This window comes from Ambystoma mexicanum, chromosome 10, assembly GCF_040938575.1.
Source record: "Ambystoma mexicanum isolate Mex_15411 chromosome 10, UKY_AmexF1_1, whole genome shotgun sequence".
NCBI lineage: Eukaryota > Metazoa > Chordata > Amphibia > Caudata > Ambystomatidae > Ambystoma > Ambystoma mexicanum.
Window position 1 is genome coordinate 916,747,691 of NC_090932.1, and position 19,623 is coordinate 916,767,313.

A 19,623-nucleotide genomic window follows, 5' to 3' on the forward strand; every position below is an offset into this window, starting at 1 on the left:
GAATTGCCTGACGCTGAAATACTGGAGGGAATGTCTACATCTGCCTGTGAGAACGTGTTCAATCAGAATGCAAAGGTGCCTATCGTTTCAGGGGGCAAACCCCTGACTCCTATACGATGGCATCTCGGTCAAGCCAAATCATCTGGACCGACCTGCTCGACGGATCAGCTGCAGGCCGCTTTAGCCCCCCAGGGACAATAAATAGTGTACCAAGGCAATAAATCCACGGCTCCTCAACATAACACACTAGAAAAGATGAAGGAACCGTGGATCATTAGCCTTGATCCCCTGAACTCGATCAATGGCCCATTGGATCAAATCCTGCTACCCCTTTACAAGGAAAACCACAAAGAGAAATACCCAGCTCAATGGAAAAGAATTCGCCTGGACGCCTGGAAAGAAAATGGACATTTTTGCCATAATGTCGGCAGTCACTATAGCTTTGGCTCCTTTCGGAAAGCTATACGAATCCCTAAAGGACACATTAAAAGAACACACCTTCATGACAGTCACCGTGAGTGCTAAGTTATCCCACTTGGAGGGTTACATCATGGCTACCGAAGCCTGGAAGGCAAATACGAGAGACCAGGGCTCAATGACAGAGAGCTCTCATACACCACCCAATTGGGTCGAAAAGAAAAAACAAGAGATCTCTCTGTTTAAAAAACAATCGATAGCGGTAGGAACCCAAACGCCCGCTACACTAACACCAGATAGCACCACTAAGAAACTCGAGACGAAGGCGGTTACTAACCCCAACAAGTTGGACCTTCTGGATAATACTCCTCCAAACAACGAGCACCAATAAGAGAAACCTCCGAGAGCCTCAGCACACGTCCTCTCCCCGACAGTGGTGAACCAGTTGGCCTTTTAACCTCCAAAAATCCGGGAAAAGACTACCTTTCGATTCCAACCGAAAGTCCGATGGGGCAGTGGACGCTACTGTAGATGGCTCATTGAAAACTAAACCCAAACAGGACATTTCTCAACCTCTGATTGACACAATTACAAGAAAAAAACTAGCAGACCGAAGGAAAAGCGGAAGAACGAATAACTTAGCTCTCAATATGAGTCAGCCTGGCGATTCTACGTCCAAAAGGCACCCCCTTATTAATAGCAAACACTAAGGAAGCAAACAAGACTTTAACTAATTGGGTAACCATAATAGAAAAAAAAAACAATCCAAGTAAACCAATCGATTCCAAGGTCTCCCAGCGCAGTACCTCAAGAAGACGCAGGAAGCAATTCAATCGATCTATCCAACATCAGCGTATACTCTGTAGAAAATTCAGATTCTGAAATTCCCGTCCCTACAGGAAAGAAAAGGAAAGTCTCCTTCGCAGACGACCCATCAACTCTATCAGGAACCCGGAAGTACACCCCAGACAAATCGTCAGGGATCCAGAAAATCACCCTAAAAAAAACAAGGGGGTCTCCCCTGAAATAAACCGGATCATCCCAGAAAGAAGGACCATACATTGTTTATCAGGTGTAAAGCTAAACAAGGGTCACTACACAGGACCCAGAAGATACAGTGAACATCCTGTGTTTAGCCCAGGGTCTCAGCGATCGACCGACTCAAGATACAATGAAAAGTCCCCTAAGGACAAAAGAAAAGCTAAGGAAAACGGGTCTTCCTACGTTAGAGACAGATCGAAATCCAACTATCTCCATGAGCGGCGTCATTTTTCTAAACCAAACAACGCTCATAGCCCACGGGCAAAGCTTGTTGACAAATCAAAGGCACACTACCGAGACAACGACTGCCCATCTTCAAACTCAATTTTTCAACAAACACGAACATCAGCAATTTTTACACATAAAAGCCATGCAACAAGAACGTTAAAGTTAGAAAAGGTCCCAAACTCCAAAGATAAATCTATTTTAAACAGAAGAAAAATGCTGAAGCTTTTCAAGAAAACCATGAACGAACATCAGGTTCGTAGTGAGGACATAAAGGTAGTAGAATTTGCGCATAAAGGGAGGACGGACAGCATCTTCCTACATATTACATCCCAAACAGCAAAGAAAACCCTGCTTTCGAATGTGGGAAACCTAAAGAAAATACCCTATCTCTTCCGTGAAACCACTACAGAAGAAAGAAGCATGGACACTCAGAATACAAAGTGTGAGAAAAATACTTGCTTGAATGAATCCAGCCACAACAAGGGGAGAGGAAATTCCCATACATCCCCTAGAGTGCAAAGCCAATTCAAACCAAACTACGCCGGGTCTTCAAGCCAAAGCGATGGATTCCGGCCTAGAGACAGAACAGAGAAAAACCAGACCTACTAAGTAAGCCGTGCACGAACCACACAGAGGTCCTCAACGACGCAATCAGGAATCCCTCACCCTAATACAGAGAGAGACGTATAGCGAAAACCCTTAGGACCCTGACCTAAATTGGAGAGCTCAAAAAAATCCGGAAAAGGTATGTCAGGTGCCTCCATAGACACAGATAAACCAAAGACCAGTGACAAAGATCACAACAGATGGGCCTGGATTCCAGCTGCGTTGTCCCGGTACACCAGGAAATAGCAACCAAAAACATCTAAGGACAAAGCGCTACAATGCAGATCTACCATTGGCTCTTGGAACACCAGAGGTTACTCCCATCTCACCGAGGCTGATGAGATCAACATGGGTCAATTTGATCTCTTGACCTTCCAAGAAACCTGGCTCTGTCTCCCACCAACTATAGACGGCTTTGAAACATTATTAGCCCCTGCATCCTCAGGTCCAAAAGGTCGCCCAAGCTCTGGCCTCCTAATAGCAGTACGTATTGGAGGGAGCATGAGAATAAAACACAGCCTAATCTCATTGACCTTCATCCAAGCTGCCTTGTTGACTTGGAATCAAAGTTGGAGACCCCTCACGACCACAAAAGTTGATTAAATACTACTCCTGAACGTATACTGGAACAACTGTGTTCAATCAACTAAAGTATTCCTGAATGAAGTAGATTCAATTCTAACTGAGGCACTAAAAGACTACAATGTGAACCACATTCTGGTCTGTGGAGACCTCAACTCATCCATCCCCACAAAGGGAGGGGAAGATGTGGTAAATCTAAACACACTCGGTCAAAGAATTAAATCAACGTCGAGAGGCTGTGCTTGGGCTGACCTCATGGACTCCCGGGATCTACACAACTTAAACCAACTGGACACCTCCACCAAGCCCGAACCTACCTGGGAGAGCCTGGGCCGCAGGAACACCATTGATCACATCTACGCCTCTCAAGAACTATTTGCACTTATTGACTCATTCAAAGTGATCAAAACCAATCGCAGTGTTCACAATCTCTTATTGGCATCCTCACCCTGTACCAAAGAATCATCATTGTCAATGCCGCACCAGCTCGAAGTTAATCCTCAAGGCACCCAACTAAAAATCACTAAAGAAAGCCTCAGCCTAATTACATCTGACTATAAGGGCAACTATTTCCTTGAAACAAACGACGTGAGAGTAATAAACTTGGACTACTATCCCTTATTGATCCCATATCTACAGCCTGGACACACAAAAGACAGGCCGGGAAAATCAGCACTTGCACAGTCGCAGTGAGAAAGTAAAGAGAAGAAAACCTGGCCTCAGAAAAGCTTCAAGACTAGCCAAACTGACGCCATCGGCTGAAAATACTGCACGAGCATTGGCATTAAAGAAAAGCTATAAAAACTGGCTAAAATCTTCCCGATGGAGTCTCTACCAACACGACGCAGAAACAATGCTTGGGGCCATCTGCAAGAGAAACTCCAAAGATTTTTGGTCCATCGTCAAACAAACAACGGCTACTACAGCCTCTGCGATCTCATGTACCATCAACGAGGCTACATGGTTGAAGCATTTTACCAACATATTCAAACAACCGCCAACATCTATAAACAATGGGACCAAACAAATCCCATGTTCATGGCTCATTCCTTATGACAAATCAACCATCTTGAAAAAAATAAAACGGCTCAATAACTCAAGAGCTCCTGGGCCTGACGGCATTTCAAACATCCAGCTAAACAAAGACCCAGAAGAATGGGCCGCTCTGATCTTTGAGATCTTCAACAGGTCGCTCGCCACCAGAAATATACCAAGATCCTGGAAGACAGCTAACATCGTTCTGATCTATAAGAAGGGTGTGAAGAACGACCCTATAAATTACAGACCAATAGCGCTGCTTGATGTTATTGGCAAATTATTCGGAACCCTGATCCTGGATGAATTTCAAGAGTGGCTAAAAGAGTCCGAAATAGTGGTCCCTTTTCAATCTGGCTTTGTAAAACATCTGAATACCTCAATCAATATTATGATGATTAACATCCTAAAGGTGAGAGCAATGGAAGATCAGCCAAAAACATTCATCGCATCTATAGACCTGGTTCAGGCATTTGACCGTGTAAATAGGGCAAAACTTAGGCTAAAACTCAAGAAATACAGATGTCCACCTACCATCCTCGACCCTATTAAAGCACTACACTCCGAAACCTCAATGAGAGTGCGTCTGAACATAGAGGGTCAACTATCCTCCAGCATAACAACATCAAGGGGGGTTAAGCAGGGATGCCCATTGGCCCCAACCCTCTACAACGCTTACATCGCTGATATCCAGGATACCGAAAACAACACTCGTTCTTTGCCACCAACAATAGGGGAGGCCAAGGTCACCTCGCTCCTCTATGCCGATGATATAATACTCATGGATCAGACAGCTGTTGGTCTACAGCGCCAATTAAATAGTCTAGCAACATACCTCAAGAAAATCGACCTGACTTCAATGCAAGCAAAACAAAGGTGCTTATCATCGAAAAGAATAAAACAAAATCCAACAGAAAACACCAGTGGTTCATGAACACGGAAAAACTAGAACGGGTCGAAAGCCTCTGCTACCTAGGGGTCAAAATCTCTGAGCTTCGTTGAGGCAACAATGCAGGAACATCTTTTTGCAAAAACAAGAACTCTTGCTGTCCAAGCAGGAATCCTGGAAAGAAAATTTGGAACATTTTCATTACTTCCAGTAATACATTTTTTTAAAACAAAAGCAATGCTTTCAATGACGTACAGGGCGGAAGCTATGCCCCAACTACCATCAACATTGTGGATGAAGCTTGAAGGTCGGTTCTGGTGGCAAATCCTGAGATTACCAACTTCTACACCCATGGCCATAATTTTGAAGAGAACTTTCCCTTCCCTCAATGAAATCAGTTGTGGAGCGGAACATACTCGGGGAACATCCAAAAACAGCCAAGACCTAAAATCCTCGGTATACTTTACAAAGAACTCACAAACGGAAAAAACAAAACTCTAAGAGCCTGGTCTAAAAACTACCTAGACTTGCTAGATACAATCGGAAGCTCCCAATGGGAGCTCAAATTCATCCCAGACCAAAGTCAAGGAAAAAATGAAGACCTGGGATTGGATTGCCATCCTGGACCGAGCCAAAGAGTATAAACTATCCATGGAACTTTTTTGGGACACACAAAAAGTCAACAAGGTTCGGCAATATCTAAAGAAATTCCCAGACAAAGGGCTTCGAACGACATTCCTGAGGGCTCGACTCAATATCATGAAAACAAACGAAATACTGTACTCTCGAAAACAATCTACCTGCAAAAAATGCTGCTTTTGCGCTAACGCAAATTTTATTGAAATGGTGCGCCATCTCCTTATGCTTTTTCCAGGGACAATACAACTTAGGCTCATCCACCTTCAATCACACAGGCTGCAGTATTCAACGTTAACTGAAGAAGCCTAGTGGAACTGGGCTATGAGTGGTGAGAACTCATCTTTGACCATTGCCACAGCCAAATTTTTCCAGAGCCTCAAACTAGAGGGAAAAGTTCCAAACAACACTTCACAAACATAAAAATAAAAAAAAAAACAGGAAGTCTTTTCCTGAACACAGCCAAAGAAACGACTCACTTTGTAAAATTGTCTTGTCACAATACATTTTTTTTTTTTAAAAGTAACGTTTGAGGAAAGAAAGTCAGAGTTGTCATGCCGAGATAAGAACAAAAGCCTTGCAGGTTTGAAAGTCTTAGACAGCGGAGGGAAAGTGAAAGGAGACTTGAGCCCGATGGAGGGAGGCCTATGAAGGTGTGATTGAAGCTTGGGGAAGGGGAACCCCCACCCATTTTCACAGGTTTGATCCTGGCCAAGGGAAACCTGTACTGAGTTGTGGTAACCAGAAGGAAACAAACTTTTGTTGAATTGTATTACAACGTAAAAGGTAATCTGGGTGGGAGTAGCAGAAAGCCGAGAGGTCAAGTGGATAAACTAGTGACTTTTCTTGGAAGGCCAAGTGGGCACTGGTCCACGATACAAACTGCATCCTTGTGTCCAAAGCCAGAGTGTGTCGCAAGATCAAAGTGTGCCTCCTTACCCCGTGCTACAAAACGTGGGGAAGGAAGTTTACTCGGCCATACTGACATTTCCTTTGAACACTGATTTTCCTTTTTGCATTACACATTCCATTTACACATTTATTGTTTTAGAAAGAGGGCAGGCATTGGGTTTATTAGTAAAGGCCATTTTGTTGTGACCAAGGACTTACTCGGACTGTATTTTCTTTTTATTTGATTGTCGAGAATACTCCCATCTTAGTTATAGTTATAGGAAAGATAGGAGTTTTCCAACCCCTTTTAAGCCCTCAATAAAGGTTTTGAAGCTTGCAGCTCTTGTGTCAGTGTCTACTTGTTATACCATGCCTCCCTCACACTACTAGAGTGCATGTTATCACATCCAATATTTTGGCCTACACTTTCTACTCAATTGAGTATGATTAATGTCAGCGGGATGACTGTAGTACTAATGATGTCTTTAACTAGGAAGCAAGATCGGTTTTGAGTTCCAGCGTACCACATGACCAATTTTTGTCACAATTGGTGGCCGTGACCTATTTATATTCTCTATATTTCGTATTTCTATACAACACCCGGTACCACAGTATGCCTGGAGTATTTGTAAACAAGGACCTCTGAGACATTTATGTTCCATACTTTTGGGTCCTGAACAGCCATTGAAGTACATTACCAAGTGGGCAACTTATAAGACGATCTATTATGGACGATAACTCAGAGATGCAATGTCATCATATTTTTGCGCTACGTTAGATCACGCTGTAAATAGCGGCTATTTTGTGCACCCACGTTCGCTATTGCGATCGAGTAAGCGCGGGGCACTTCGAGAAGCAGCATTGTGCATCTTGTCTTTGAACCTGTACTTAGCAGGATACTTGGATTTTATCAGTAGGATGTTAATGGAACATGTAGTGATACATGCATTCCTCTTTTATCCATTATAGAATATTCAAATATACCGAACTGTTGATCCGGTCTAGACTATTCCATTCTAAAGTTATGTTCACACCACCAGTGACTAACTTTTGAAATTTTGTTGTTATGATGGTTGGACAGTCTGTTGACACATTCACGACCCTTGAGTGATTTTCGGTTTGGATTGTACTTACATGAATTTCATTCTTGACTATTGATTTTGGCCTGTTGCGTTGCAAGGTATGTTGATTTTATTTTTGACACCATAGTTAGTGGATCTTACACCAGCTCAGACACGCATGATCAGTGCTCCAGATAAGATTTGTAGGTTGGGAGCAAAACGATTTTTTACGGCAGAAAAATATATGTGCAATGGGAGTGTTTTATAAGTGGGTAAAAATGTTTTAACTGGAAAACGGAAATGTTTTTGTAATAATCATTTCTTTGGACCTAATTATTCATGTACATTAAAAGATACATGTTTAGTTCTTCTGATCAGGCAGTAATAATAGTAGTTTCTTCAAGTGGTACTACATGCACTGCTGGTCCAAGCATATCCATGGAGCTGTGTGGATGAAAGTAGTGGGAAAAGCTTGATTCTACTTGTATGTTTCCAGTTTTTTTGTTGGGAGTATGTTTAATCCCTATTTTTATTTTTTAGCAGTATTTGACTATTTTTAGGGAGTAAAAGTGGTTGATACACCCCTTATCTTTAGGGCTGGGCATTATCATTTTTATTTATTTTCTTGACTTTCAGAATTATTTTGATCTCACTGTAAGCCCAGTTGGGCTTTCACCAATGGGTGTAATAGAAATTCTTCTCTTGAGTGGAACATCATGAGACATAGTGTTAATAATGCCGAATGTTATTCTCATACATGACGTGAGATAAATGATCAAACTTCTTTTTGCTCGACGACCTATTATAAATTACGCATATAAAATTGAACGTTGACAAGTTCTTATTATTGTTGATTTACTACTGTTGGTACTCCTGAAGAAGGGACTAAAGCCCCAAAACGCATTGAGTGAGTTTGTTCTGTGAAATAAGAATATTGTCTGATCTAAAGAAGAATGTAATCATTTGTTAAAATCTGAGGATTTATTATATAATCAATCATTGCAAAAATACTGTGAATATACTTACTGCGTCAAGTTATTGGGCTTTTCATGCCACACATAGGGTCCAGGGGACGGGTGCTCCCTATCAATGTGGTCTAGTTCTTGTTGTATTGTATTCCGTCTGTGTCACGACTAGTGGTTTCTGCCCTGTAACTGAAGTGTTATACTGATCATTCTATCTCAATAAGTTCATATTCCATTTTGATCAAGTTTCTTAGAACCTAGGAGTGCGGTTTGACATCTTATTTTTGCTGTTAAAACATCTTTAAACTGCACCTAAAGTTACACTTTTACATAATACACAGGACCTCTGCTTTCCCCAATATTACCAACAAGTATTGTTATCGGGGGAGTGCTTCATGCCCCCCTTTTCCTATGTAAACATGGTGCTGAGATGTGCTAGTATGTGTGTCATTTGAAATGAGCTCACAGTGAATCGCATCAGAACGCTTCATGTTTCAGTTTACAGAATCATTGTCCCCAGTTTAGAAGCATGACATTTGAGTTCAGCCACCTCAACCTAGGAGAAATGTTTTCACAGTCTATTGAAAAGATAAAAGTACTGATGTAGTATAGGGCCGGAAGGATAGCTCATGGACAATGTGTTTGTCTTGGAAGCAAAACAGCACATAGCAACACAGGTTTGAATCCTGGTCCTGCGCTTAGAGACTGGTCTCCAGCTTTAAGCCGGGTATGTGTTATAAAAGATTCATTCATTAATTATTTACCTCTCCCTCACTAATGGAGTCCCAGTGTGCAGTTTTAAAAATGACGGGTGTATGGGATTTATATTTGCATCATTTTGATGGGAGTAGAAATGACACCATTAAAGAGGCTCTCATTTCCCATTCCTTATTAAATGGCTATGGCCTTCACAGAACGCACATTATCAAATATATTATCAGTAGGCTTGACTCTGGGTATCTTCATATGACAGTCCAATGTTAACTATTTCTGTGAAAACACTTTGGGTACAATTTCATGAGAATATAATTTTTAAACAGTGGGTGCTAAATGCACAAAAGTCAGAAATGTATTTTAAGTTGGGTTGAATTGAAATCTCACTTAATTTTACATGCGGCGAGATTGCACTGTTTAATACTCATTTAAATCAATATATTTTGATAATGCCTTCCCAAACCACACGTGTTCTGCAATTTAACGGATTCATGAAAATGGTGGTTAGAGAGCAGATATCCCTTAATTTGGGGACATCTCATAATCCGTTTTCAGAACATCCTTGAACCTTTGAGATTGGAAATATCCCAGTCAGCATGGGCCCTCATGATTGGCTTATATGAAGTTGGGACTGCTTCAATGTCATTGCTTTGCAGGTTTCCTTGTGGATAGAACGTGTCCCTAGAAATTGGAATCTTCCTTTCTGCAGCCAGTTGGTCTATCTCTGATTCATTCATCCAATAGGAACTGGGGTTTTTTCTTGCATCTTTTTTCAATGTTGGAATCCTGTTCCCACCCTGTTTTAAAGTGTCAGAAATTCCCATGCTTATGTCATAACTGTGTCACAATATGGGATTGGCCCGATCTTTGCATTGGCCTGCTTTACAGTTAGACACACTCCTGTTGAATACCCTCCCTAAGCGTAGAATCGCCTCTAGACAGGTGACCAGACTATTTGGCATATTGCTTCATAAAGTTTGGAACTTTTCTCATTTTGATTCTTTCTGATTAATGTATAGAATATGAATTTGGTGTTAAATTAAAGAGGAGCTTGTAAAGCACCCATTCACATGTTCCTAAGTCTTATAGTTCCAGAATTATGAGCAACATTCACTTTTGCATATAAGATCAATGGTAAATTACGTGGTGTTTAAACCAAGGGGAATTTACATGTTTGGCTGTGCTCTGTATTTCAAACTGGGGCCTCACACATGAGTTATATTTAAACAGCTCTTTGTAAGACCTTAATCAATAATTGATTGGGCACTTTGGACAGGCTTTGTTGACCTGCTCGCATTAGTCGCAGCAAATGGTCATAAACCAGACCATCTGGCCACTCCAGATGGTAGTCTTCTGTGGAGACAAATGATTTAATTTTTTGGGTACGTAGGTTTATTTATTTAAGAATAACCCCAGGAAGACTCTTGAAGGTGGGGGCCAGCTCACTCTGCGTTGAAACCCTGTTCAACTTAGTCATGACAATAGGGGCTGATAAAATGAATACAAGGGTTGTTCAAACGGTTACCTGTGATGTTACCGGATCTTCTTTTACTGAAAACAGTAATGCCAAACAAATGTTACTGAAAAACATTTTCGGTATTTTTGTTGTTGGAGGGGGGGTGGGTTCCCCCAAACCCCCTGTTTTTATCCGCACCCCATCCTCCTCTCTACCCATTTTACCCCATTACCCCACTACCCAACTATTTTTTTTAAAAATTACAATTTTTTTTTCAGTATTATCATTTTCGGTAAAAGAAGATACCGTAACATCACTGCATACCGTTAAAAACCAATAGAACCTTCTTGTTTTTTCCTTCATTTATAATTTATCATTTTTACATTCAATATTATTTCCCATGATCTGAATTAGATGTTTTGCAAGAGACAATCCACTTATCAATAAGCTGTGCTCCATTTGGAAGGCAATAGTAGGTAAGTTTTGAAAATGACAGGTGAATACATTTGCTTTATGTATCGTTTGACATGATTATTTCTACAGTGTAGGCTGGCTTTATTTCCTTGTTGATTCAAATTGCACACTTGGGCCTTTCACATTTTGGATGGAGATACAGTTCCATGATTTGTAGAGAATTAAGCCGCATCTTGTGAAATATAAGGCTGGTCAATTGTTGCATCAATATTTGGTGTTTACATATTGCTGCCAGCCATAGTTTTCAGTGCATTAGGCACAGTTCTTTTACTTTTCAATGCTGTCTCTCAAGGAAGCACGTCACTGGTTAAAATGTTAATTCATAAAACAATGTGTTACTTTGGTACCTCTAGTTTTACATTGAGACAGTCTTCATATCTTGTAGTAGATACTATACATTTACAAACAGTGGGGTTTGTCGGGTCATTATTTCTCCAAACAGTTGAATCATATGTGGCATACTTGAAGAAACAGTGCAACTATTTAGCCCCTCTCACTTTGAATTCAGGCAGTTTTCATCTGCCTTTAATTCTCCCCATATCGTCCAATTTTGAATTCAGTTCATAAAGCGATTTTGTTAATTTTTTTATTTTAAAAAAATGTTAAAATGTTTCCTTCCACAGTCCATTTCGGCAAAATGTCCCAGTGCGACATGTTTTATTTTGGTCAACCTATAATTCCCCCCGCCACCTCTATCACCTCCATGGCTGGACATTTCCCAAGAGTTCCCAAGAATATTTAACTTTAGCCGTCATCAGAATGTCCTGAGCATGTTAGGAAGGTTTCATGCATTTGCGCCCATTAAGGAAGTTATAAACCTCCCCAAATTGCCTTTTGTATGATCTAGTGTCACTCTGCATTTCTCAGGGCATGCAAACAATTGCATAAACCTGCTACCTCGGGTCCACGGAAACGTTTCCATGTCCACAAAACCACTGTCCAAATGTTGCTGTTTTCTTCTCCTGCAAATGGTGCACTGGATCTCGCTGGGGCATGTCCCATCCCTCTGCTTTATGCCCTTTTCAAATTTAACTTTTCTGGTCTTGTTCAGATTCCAAGATACGATTTATGCACACATCTTTCACCTGGTTTCATATAAGGTGGGTCTGCGGTCTATTCGAGGATGCAAAATAGCTCACTCTAATTAGCCCGTGTAAAGTGCCCCCAGGGCATGGGCCCAGGCCATGACCATTGGCACTGTAGATTTACCTGCTGTGCCCCAGGAACAGGTTCCACTGGGCACTGTTGGTGTGTTGGGTTATGTAATTAAAAAACAAAATGATTTACTGATACGATTTTAAGAGCACTTATGGCTAATCTTCTGGTATTTAAACATTGGAAGATCAGTGAAAATACTGCACAAACCGACCATAAACCGTGTATTGCAGGGCATATGTTACATGTGATGTCAAAAGCAGGGCATTCACGGAGGTGGGTAGAGGGCAACTGATAGATTTCAGTGGTATTTAGGTTGTGCATTGCCAAAATAAGGTAATTTTAACTAAGGTTTTGTTTACTGATTTCTTAAATTTATTTTTTCTAATATTTGTATGATAGGATGTCAACAATAACGTTTTAAAGGGATTCCGCGATGTGTGTGCAGCCCTTTGTGGTCCTCCATCTGCCAATCTAGTCTAAGGGCCTTATTTAAAAAAGCCTTTTACAATGGCGCAATCCCATTGAAAAACATTTTGTAAATTAGGCCCTGAGTATTTTGTGTTCTTCCGCGTACAGTGGAATAATACGCTGCAATAAAGTGTTATATTTTAAAGGAATGGTATTGGTGTTAAATGTCAACTACATTTTTAATTGTCATTTGGTAAAACTAAAAATTACATTGTTTGGTATCTTGGGCAAGCAATCCTGCATGTAGGCTTTGTTGGAGAATATCGACAGCGTGTTCTCTGTTTTAGTAAACGTGTGCCATGAGCTGGCGGTTTTCTGAATACCGTCTTTTCTTAAAGTTGAGAAGTGCAGACACATTTGTTAGTTAACTCCTGAAAATGTCTCTTTCCAGCTCAAACGGAAGCAGAAAGAAAAGATCAACATGGATAATCAGGTCAAAGACTTTGAAGAAAGAATTCATGCTATGTCTGCCCACCTGAAAAATGTCCGGCAGGAGCTTTCATACACCCAGGTACAATATACTGTCATACGTGACCTCTCATTCCATTTACTTTTTTTTAGCATTGTTTGGATGTATTTATTTAATTTTTGTTGTACCCGGCAAAATAAAAATTGCAATGCAGGAAAAAAAGTGAAGTGTCATAATTTACACAGGCAATTAGTCATATTCACAGAGGGCAAGTTATGTTAGTAGGTGGGTAGAGGTAAAGTTATGTTTGCATTGCTTACTGTAACTGATACATTTCTGTGGTATTTCGGTTGCACATTGCCAAAATAAGGTACATTTAACTAAGATTTTGTTCACTGGTTTTCCTCCAACTTTAAAGTGCTCCCTCTGCCTACACGAACCCTGCCCCCTCCCTTCTCAATAGAATGAAAGACCCCTCTGAAATGCAGCACCCTCAAGTGAGTCTTCTCCTTATGTGAATGGGTGTGTCCTTTGATTCCTGCTCCCAGGACATTTTCCTGTGGAGTGTCAGTCTCTCTAAGGAAGGTGTTACCTGGCCTCACAAGAATCAAGAAAGGCAACCCCCCAAGACTACCGTCTTGCTGGCAGCAGCAGTAGGCAGCCTGACTGGGTGATTACACAGAACCCCCAGGTTTGAAACATATTTGATATCAATAATTATAAGAGATTCTGTCTGCCGTACCTTAAACTCGGGTATGGCTTATATATACAGATTAATGTGCCACCAGAACAACATTCTAATAGTTATGTAGTTTTGCAAACAGTGGTGCATTTCTTAAATTCAGGCCCTCCGTTGCAGAGACTTGTCTGTCATTGCAACTGTCAAATGGGTCCTTGTTTCCTCTGAACCTGCTCTGTACCACTGGTAGAGTTGGAACTGCATGTTAGGCTACTGATCCAGCAGGGCACAGGCATACACTATGCTTTTGGCATGGAGTTGCTCAAAGGGGAACCTGATTAGCACATTATCCTTTTTGGGAGGGATCTTTCTGCATCATTGTATTAATCTTAATAATAAAAAATAAAAGCCAGGGCTTCCACACCCTTGCCAGATGGCTATCATTCATTTGCACGTACGCACTCATAATCCACGAAAGAATGCACTTTTCTAAAAAGTTGTGCATCTGAAAATCTCTACAATAGATGTAAGTACTTTAAAAAGAGAAAATGGCATGGGATAGAGGTGGCAGTTGGTAGATGTGGAAGGGGTAGAAAAGCCACTCATTTTGTATCACCAGAGCACACCCAGTGTTATAACACTCTACAATTCTTTACCATGGCTTTCTAGTGCAACAAAACACTTTCATGGCCCATGTTCTAATTAATATATAAGTCTACACCAGGGTCCTTGATAATTACAAAGAACAGGGAAAACTTTCACAGAAACAAACAATCTTCGTAATTGGAGCCACGAGGGCTTACATGTTTCATTTCACAAATATAATGTATAGAACAATTCAATTATTGTTGGGGAGTATCCTCAAATAATGATTGTTCTATATTCACAACTAAAGCACCCATAAATGTTTCCCATCATTGTATTAATCACACATCTTGTAACAAGATATAATCAAAAAGGGAAAACCATCAATCTAATGTAACATTACAATCACATTAAACATGTTAAAAACAAAACGGTGGTGATGCAAGCAATATGAAACATTAGTAGACATATTGTGACGTAAACCTTTGAACACAAACTAGGACTAGTCATAAATAAAGCTCACCTGTGCTAAAGTGTCTCTATTGAAAAGTGCAATAGTGCAAAAAAATGCAAATGCTAATCTTATTATGACCAAATCAGTATGCAATCAAAGAAGATGGCACATCTTTTAGGTCATATATAAATAGGCCAACTAGTAGTATACAATCCTTTATTTCTTGTTGCAGCCTATAGAGAGTGACTAGTGATAAACAGTCATAATGCTCTAGGCTGATGATTGTACAGGTAAAAACACTCAACTGCTGGTAAACAAACGGCATAGTTGAGCTGTACTCGGAGGGTTGGCTACTAGTTTCGATGGTATACGAACATACGTCTCGCCTTCCTCCGGGCCGATTATCAACCAAGCACAATGTAATAGAAAGATACTGGATTACCCTATTGAAAATTATCTATACCATTCATAGTGGAAACAGAGGGAATCATTTATTTTACTCAAATAAGAAAATACCTTCACAGCACCACTGTTTAAAATCTGGAGCTTTAACTCATCTTAGTCTGTAGGAACATTCTACAAAAATGTTAGGGAACCAATTACCTTTCATGCTTAATCACGCAACTACAGTCATTAGGGAAATTGAAGAAGAATGCTAATTTACCTGATAAGGAGCAAAATTAATGTATAGGGGAAGGAAGATTATTTCCAAGAGAGATTATCAGTAGTAGTCATCTACAACATTAAAGAAACATAATTTCAGAATCGACCATCTACTAAGCTGACAAAGACTTACGAAAACGACACTAATCATGTTTGCATACAAAGTTGAGAAGAAATTAAGTTTGTTTCATTCTATGCAGTGTTGGGATGCAAGTGCAATGTCCTAGTCTGGTGAAGAGATTTAGACTGTGGAGAGGCTTGGTTGCTAGACAGACAAAAAGGAAGGTGGGGCTAACGCCCCTTTGGTATGCAATGTGTCAGCTTGAAGCTAATTCCCTGTCATGCATCATGTCCCACGCCCGCTAGACTCCCCGCAGCATGCCCCACAGCACGTCCAATCCCAACATCCGGTACACATGTAGGACGGGGACCGCGTGAGCAGCTTGGGGTCCAAACCTTACATCACAGCAGAAGTCACATTCGGTCCCGGTTGTATCCATTTCTGCATTGGCAACTGCCGTGGTGCATTGGGTCAGGCAGAGTCAGGCGGTCACTTTCACTTCCAGATCACGTGACGAGGAGATCCCGATCACGTGATTCTGTTTTAGGTCATGTAACTGGGAATCAAATGGTATAAAAGCAGAGTTCCCGCGACAACACATCGCTTCACAGCTGTTCTTCACAACTCTATTTGGCATTTGCTCTTCTTGATTCTTGGATTACTCTAACTCGTACCTCGAACTACGGACTTCTTTTGGCTTTCCCTTCGAATTTGGCGCTTTTTCTTGTGGATATCTGGCTGTTTTTGACCTCAGGACTTTCATACCGGACTTCTTTTGGTTCTTCCCTGGATTGATTTTCGCTTCTCACGAAAGTACATATATCCACGTCAAACAACTGCAGGTGGGCTCAGTAACTGGTGACTACTCTAACCACCATTACAAGTCACCATTACCATCATCTCAAGGTGCTGCTCACGCGCCCCCACGTAGCTGTATCTCAGGCCCCATGTGTGGTTAGCAGCGACCTTACTACTACACTTCGGTAAGATTCTTCCTGAACAATACTAGTCTGTTCTGTATACTGCAACTGTGATTGTTTGTACTAATAATTGTTTGCCTTACAGTGGCCTTGGGGTTTCCAGTACTACGTGGTTCCGGCGTTCCAGCATCTCCCACCTGTGGCCTCAAGGATCGCATAGAGAGTCACATGATCTCTCCCTGTGTGGTACTTGGGGACGGAGGCCCCTCTAATCTTCACGACAATCAAGTCTCAACATTCCCACCTCTCTGTACCCCTCTTGCCCGGCTAACTATCGCCCAATCTCCATCACTCCTTTCCTGGGCAAACTCCTGGAAAAGCTGTCCATCTCCCAGCTTGATCTTCACATTGAATCTGTTGTTTGTCTCCATGACCACCAGTCTGGCTTCAGAGCAGCCAGAAGCACTGAAACTGCTCTCCTGAACATCTGTGAAGACCTGCTCTCTAACCTCGATTGTAATCTCCCCTCATCTTACTCGATCTCTCTTCTGCCTTTGACACTGTCAACCATGCCATCCTGCTCAATCGTCTCCGTGATCACCTGGGTATCACTGATCAGGCCCTGGCCTGGCTGACTTCGTTGCTCTCGGATCGGCCCTCCCAGGTCCAACTTGGGTCCTTCCTTTCCTCTATCTCACTCTCTATGTGGTGTTCCCCAGTGGTCTAACCGCTCTCCCTAGCTGTTCAACCAATACCTTGCACTTCTCGCCCACCGCCTTGCAGCTCTCTGCTCCAGCTTTCATTGCAATGCGGATGACACTCAGCTTGTCTTCAGGCTCCCCTTTGCCACCTCTTCTTCTTCTCTCATCTCTGATTGTCTGTCTGCTATCCAGGAGTGGTGTGCCGCCAATGATCTCTGCCTTAATGCCAGTAAGACAGAGATTCTCCTCATCGGCACACTTGCACTCTCCTTTCCTGTCATTCTGGCCGGCATTCCTTGACCCACTTTCTGCTCCCACCTGTGAAGCTAAGAACCTCGGGGCCATCTTCAACTCCACAATCTCCTTTTCTCCTCACGTCTCTAAGAAGTCAAACTACCAACTGCACCTCCTCAGAGGTATTCTTCCTTTCCTCTCCTTCCCCCAGAAACTCACTGTCTCTAGAGCTCTGATTCTCTCTAGGCTGGACTACTGCAACAGCGTCTTTCTAAATCTGCCTGCTTTTACTCTCCGCCCTCTGCAACTCATCCAGAACAGGACTGCAAGACTTGTCCTTGGCCTCAAGCCCAGGGATCATATTCTCCAGCACTGAAATCTCTGCATTGGCTCCCAGTGGCTGCAAGGATTAAATTCAAGAACCCCTGCATTGTCCACAAGGCCTTCTGGGGCCTGGGTCCTCAATACCTCCAAAGCTCTCTTTGTAAATACCTTCCTACTCGAGTTCTTCGCTCCTCCACCTCCAACTCCCTCAGGGTCATTTGCTTCTCCAAGCAACGAGTTGGTGGTAGATCTCTATCTTTGGATGGGGCCTCCCTCGGAACAGCCTCCCTGCCTCTCTGAAACTTGAGGAGAACCATCTCTGACTCCGGAAGCACCTCAAGACCTTCCTCTTTGCTTCTGCCTTCTGTCTTCCTCTCCCCTGCTGATTTCCTGTATGATACTGCACTAGTCACCTGGATACCCTCTGATTTCGGGCCCAAATCCCTACCCGCCCAGTTGCACTCCCGCACTGCCTCCCGGCAACCCTTGCATTTGGGTCTGTATCTGTAACCCTACAGTCCCCCTACCTGCACTTTTGGACACCTGCTGTCTACACTTACCCTTGCACTTGCCACCTGCTGGCCGCACTTCTTGTTATTGTTTTGATCCCATGTACAGCACTGCCCCACACCTTGCCCCTGGCACTTTTCCCCTCCCCAGCACTTGCACGATCTCAATGTCACTTGGCCTAGTAAGATCGTTGTCTCTGCCCTCTCTCTGTTCTCCCTTCCTTGCCTTGTCGTGCCTTGAAACACTTGTGTGTAGGCGCGTTACAAATGCTGTATCATATCATATCATGTATCATATCTGTATGAAAGGCAGTGAATGGCCTGTCTGAGTCCAGCAGTTACCACAGGTGCCCTGCAGAGTAGACCCCTTTCAGAGGGACAAAGGATGTAATTTGGGGGAGACACAAATTCTGCCCTCAGCACATACTTCGAGGAAAAACCTGCGTTTTAATCAAGAGTCACAGAGGGCTTAGTTAACCAGAGAGAGACTTTGATCTACAACAGACAGGAAGATGGGTGGGACCTGGGTATATGTTGTCACCACGTGTCTGTCCTGTTGCAGAGCACTCTGGTCCTGACCTCATGCATAACAGAAGATTGTTGGTGGGGACCCAGGATTGGTTCATTACGGTAGGCTTGGCCTGCACCAATCACTGGGGACCATTTGGCTTTAAGAGAGGGCTGAACCTCTCACCTAGCAGATCATCTGAAGACTTTGAAAGCAGTAAGGACGGCTCACTTGGACCTGAGCTGAAGTAACAGTCTACCTTACATCTTCCGCCAGTGAAGGAAGGCCAGGAGTTCCAAGAGGGAAGCAAGATCCCTCCCCTAAACATCTCCCAGGGAACAGAGGGAGATACCAGATTCGGAGGACCCATCCAGCAGCTACAGAACCTGTACCCAGCCAGCACACAGCGGGTATCCAGTCAATTCGTCGAAAAAAAACGGGTCGACTGCAATTTGATCGACGCAATTTGGTCGAAAACCAAATGGTCGAATTTTTTTTTTTATTTATATATTTATTTTTCAGGTTTTCGTTTAGTAAAAAAAGGGGTTTTTAGAGCAAAAAAGGAGGTTGGGGGGGACCCCCCCAAAAAATAAAAAAAAAGGGTTAAAATAAAAAATAAAAAAATTCGACCATTTGGTTTTCGACCAAATTGGTTCGACCATTTGTCTGGTCGACCAATTTTTTTCGACCAAATGTCTGGCAACCCACACAGCGTGCCCTGCTAGGTTCTGCCAGGAACCTTCCTAGTTGGGATGTGCCGCAGAGTCTCTGGACAAAGGACAAGGCCATTGCCTGCAATCACTCTTGTGAGTCTGGTCCGTCTGACTTGAAAGGATGATATGAGCCCTGCGAAGAAGCTAGGAGGAGTGCCACGCAAGCATCATCTAGTGTCCATCTTTTAAGGACATTTTTGAGACAGTCGAGTCTTAGAACTGCATCTGGCTATACTGCTGAC

At 42.4% G+C, this 19,623-nt stretch overlaps 1 protein-coding gene across 1 annotated transcript in view; it reads left to right on the top strand.

Annotated features, from left to right (window-relative positions):
• The window catches only part of CCDC39 (coiled-coil domain 39 molecular ruler complex subunit), a 933,141-nt gene that overhangs the window by 48,669 nt on the left and 864,849 nt on the right, over positions 1–19,623 (top strand). Inside the window, exon 2 of the mRNA XM_069618669.1 lies at positions 13,013–13,132. Coding sequence (XP_069474770.1) covers positions 13,013–13,132 — 120 coding nt within the window. The remainder of the gene's footprint in view (positions 1–13,012; positions 13,133–19,623) is intronic.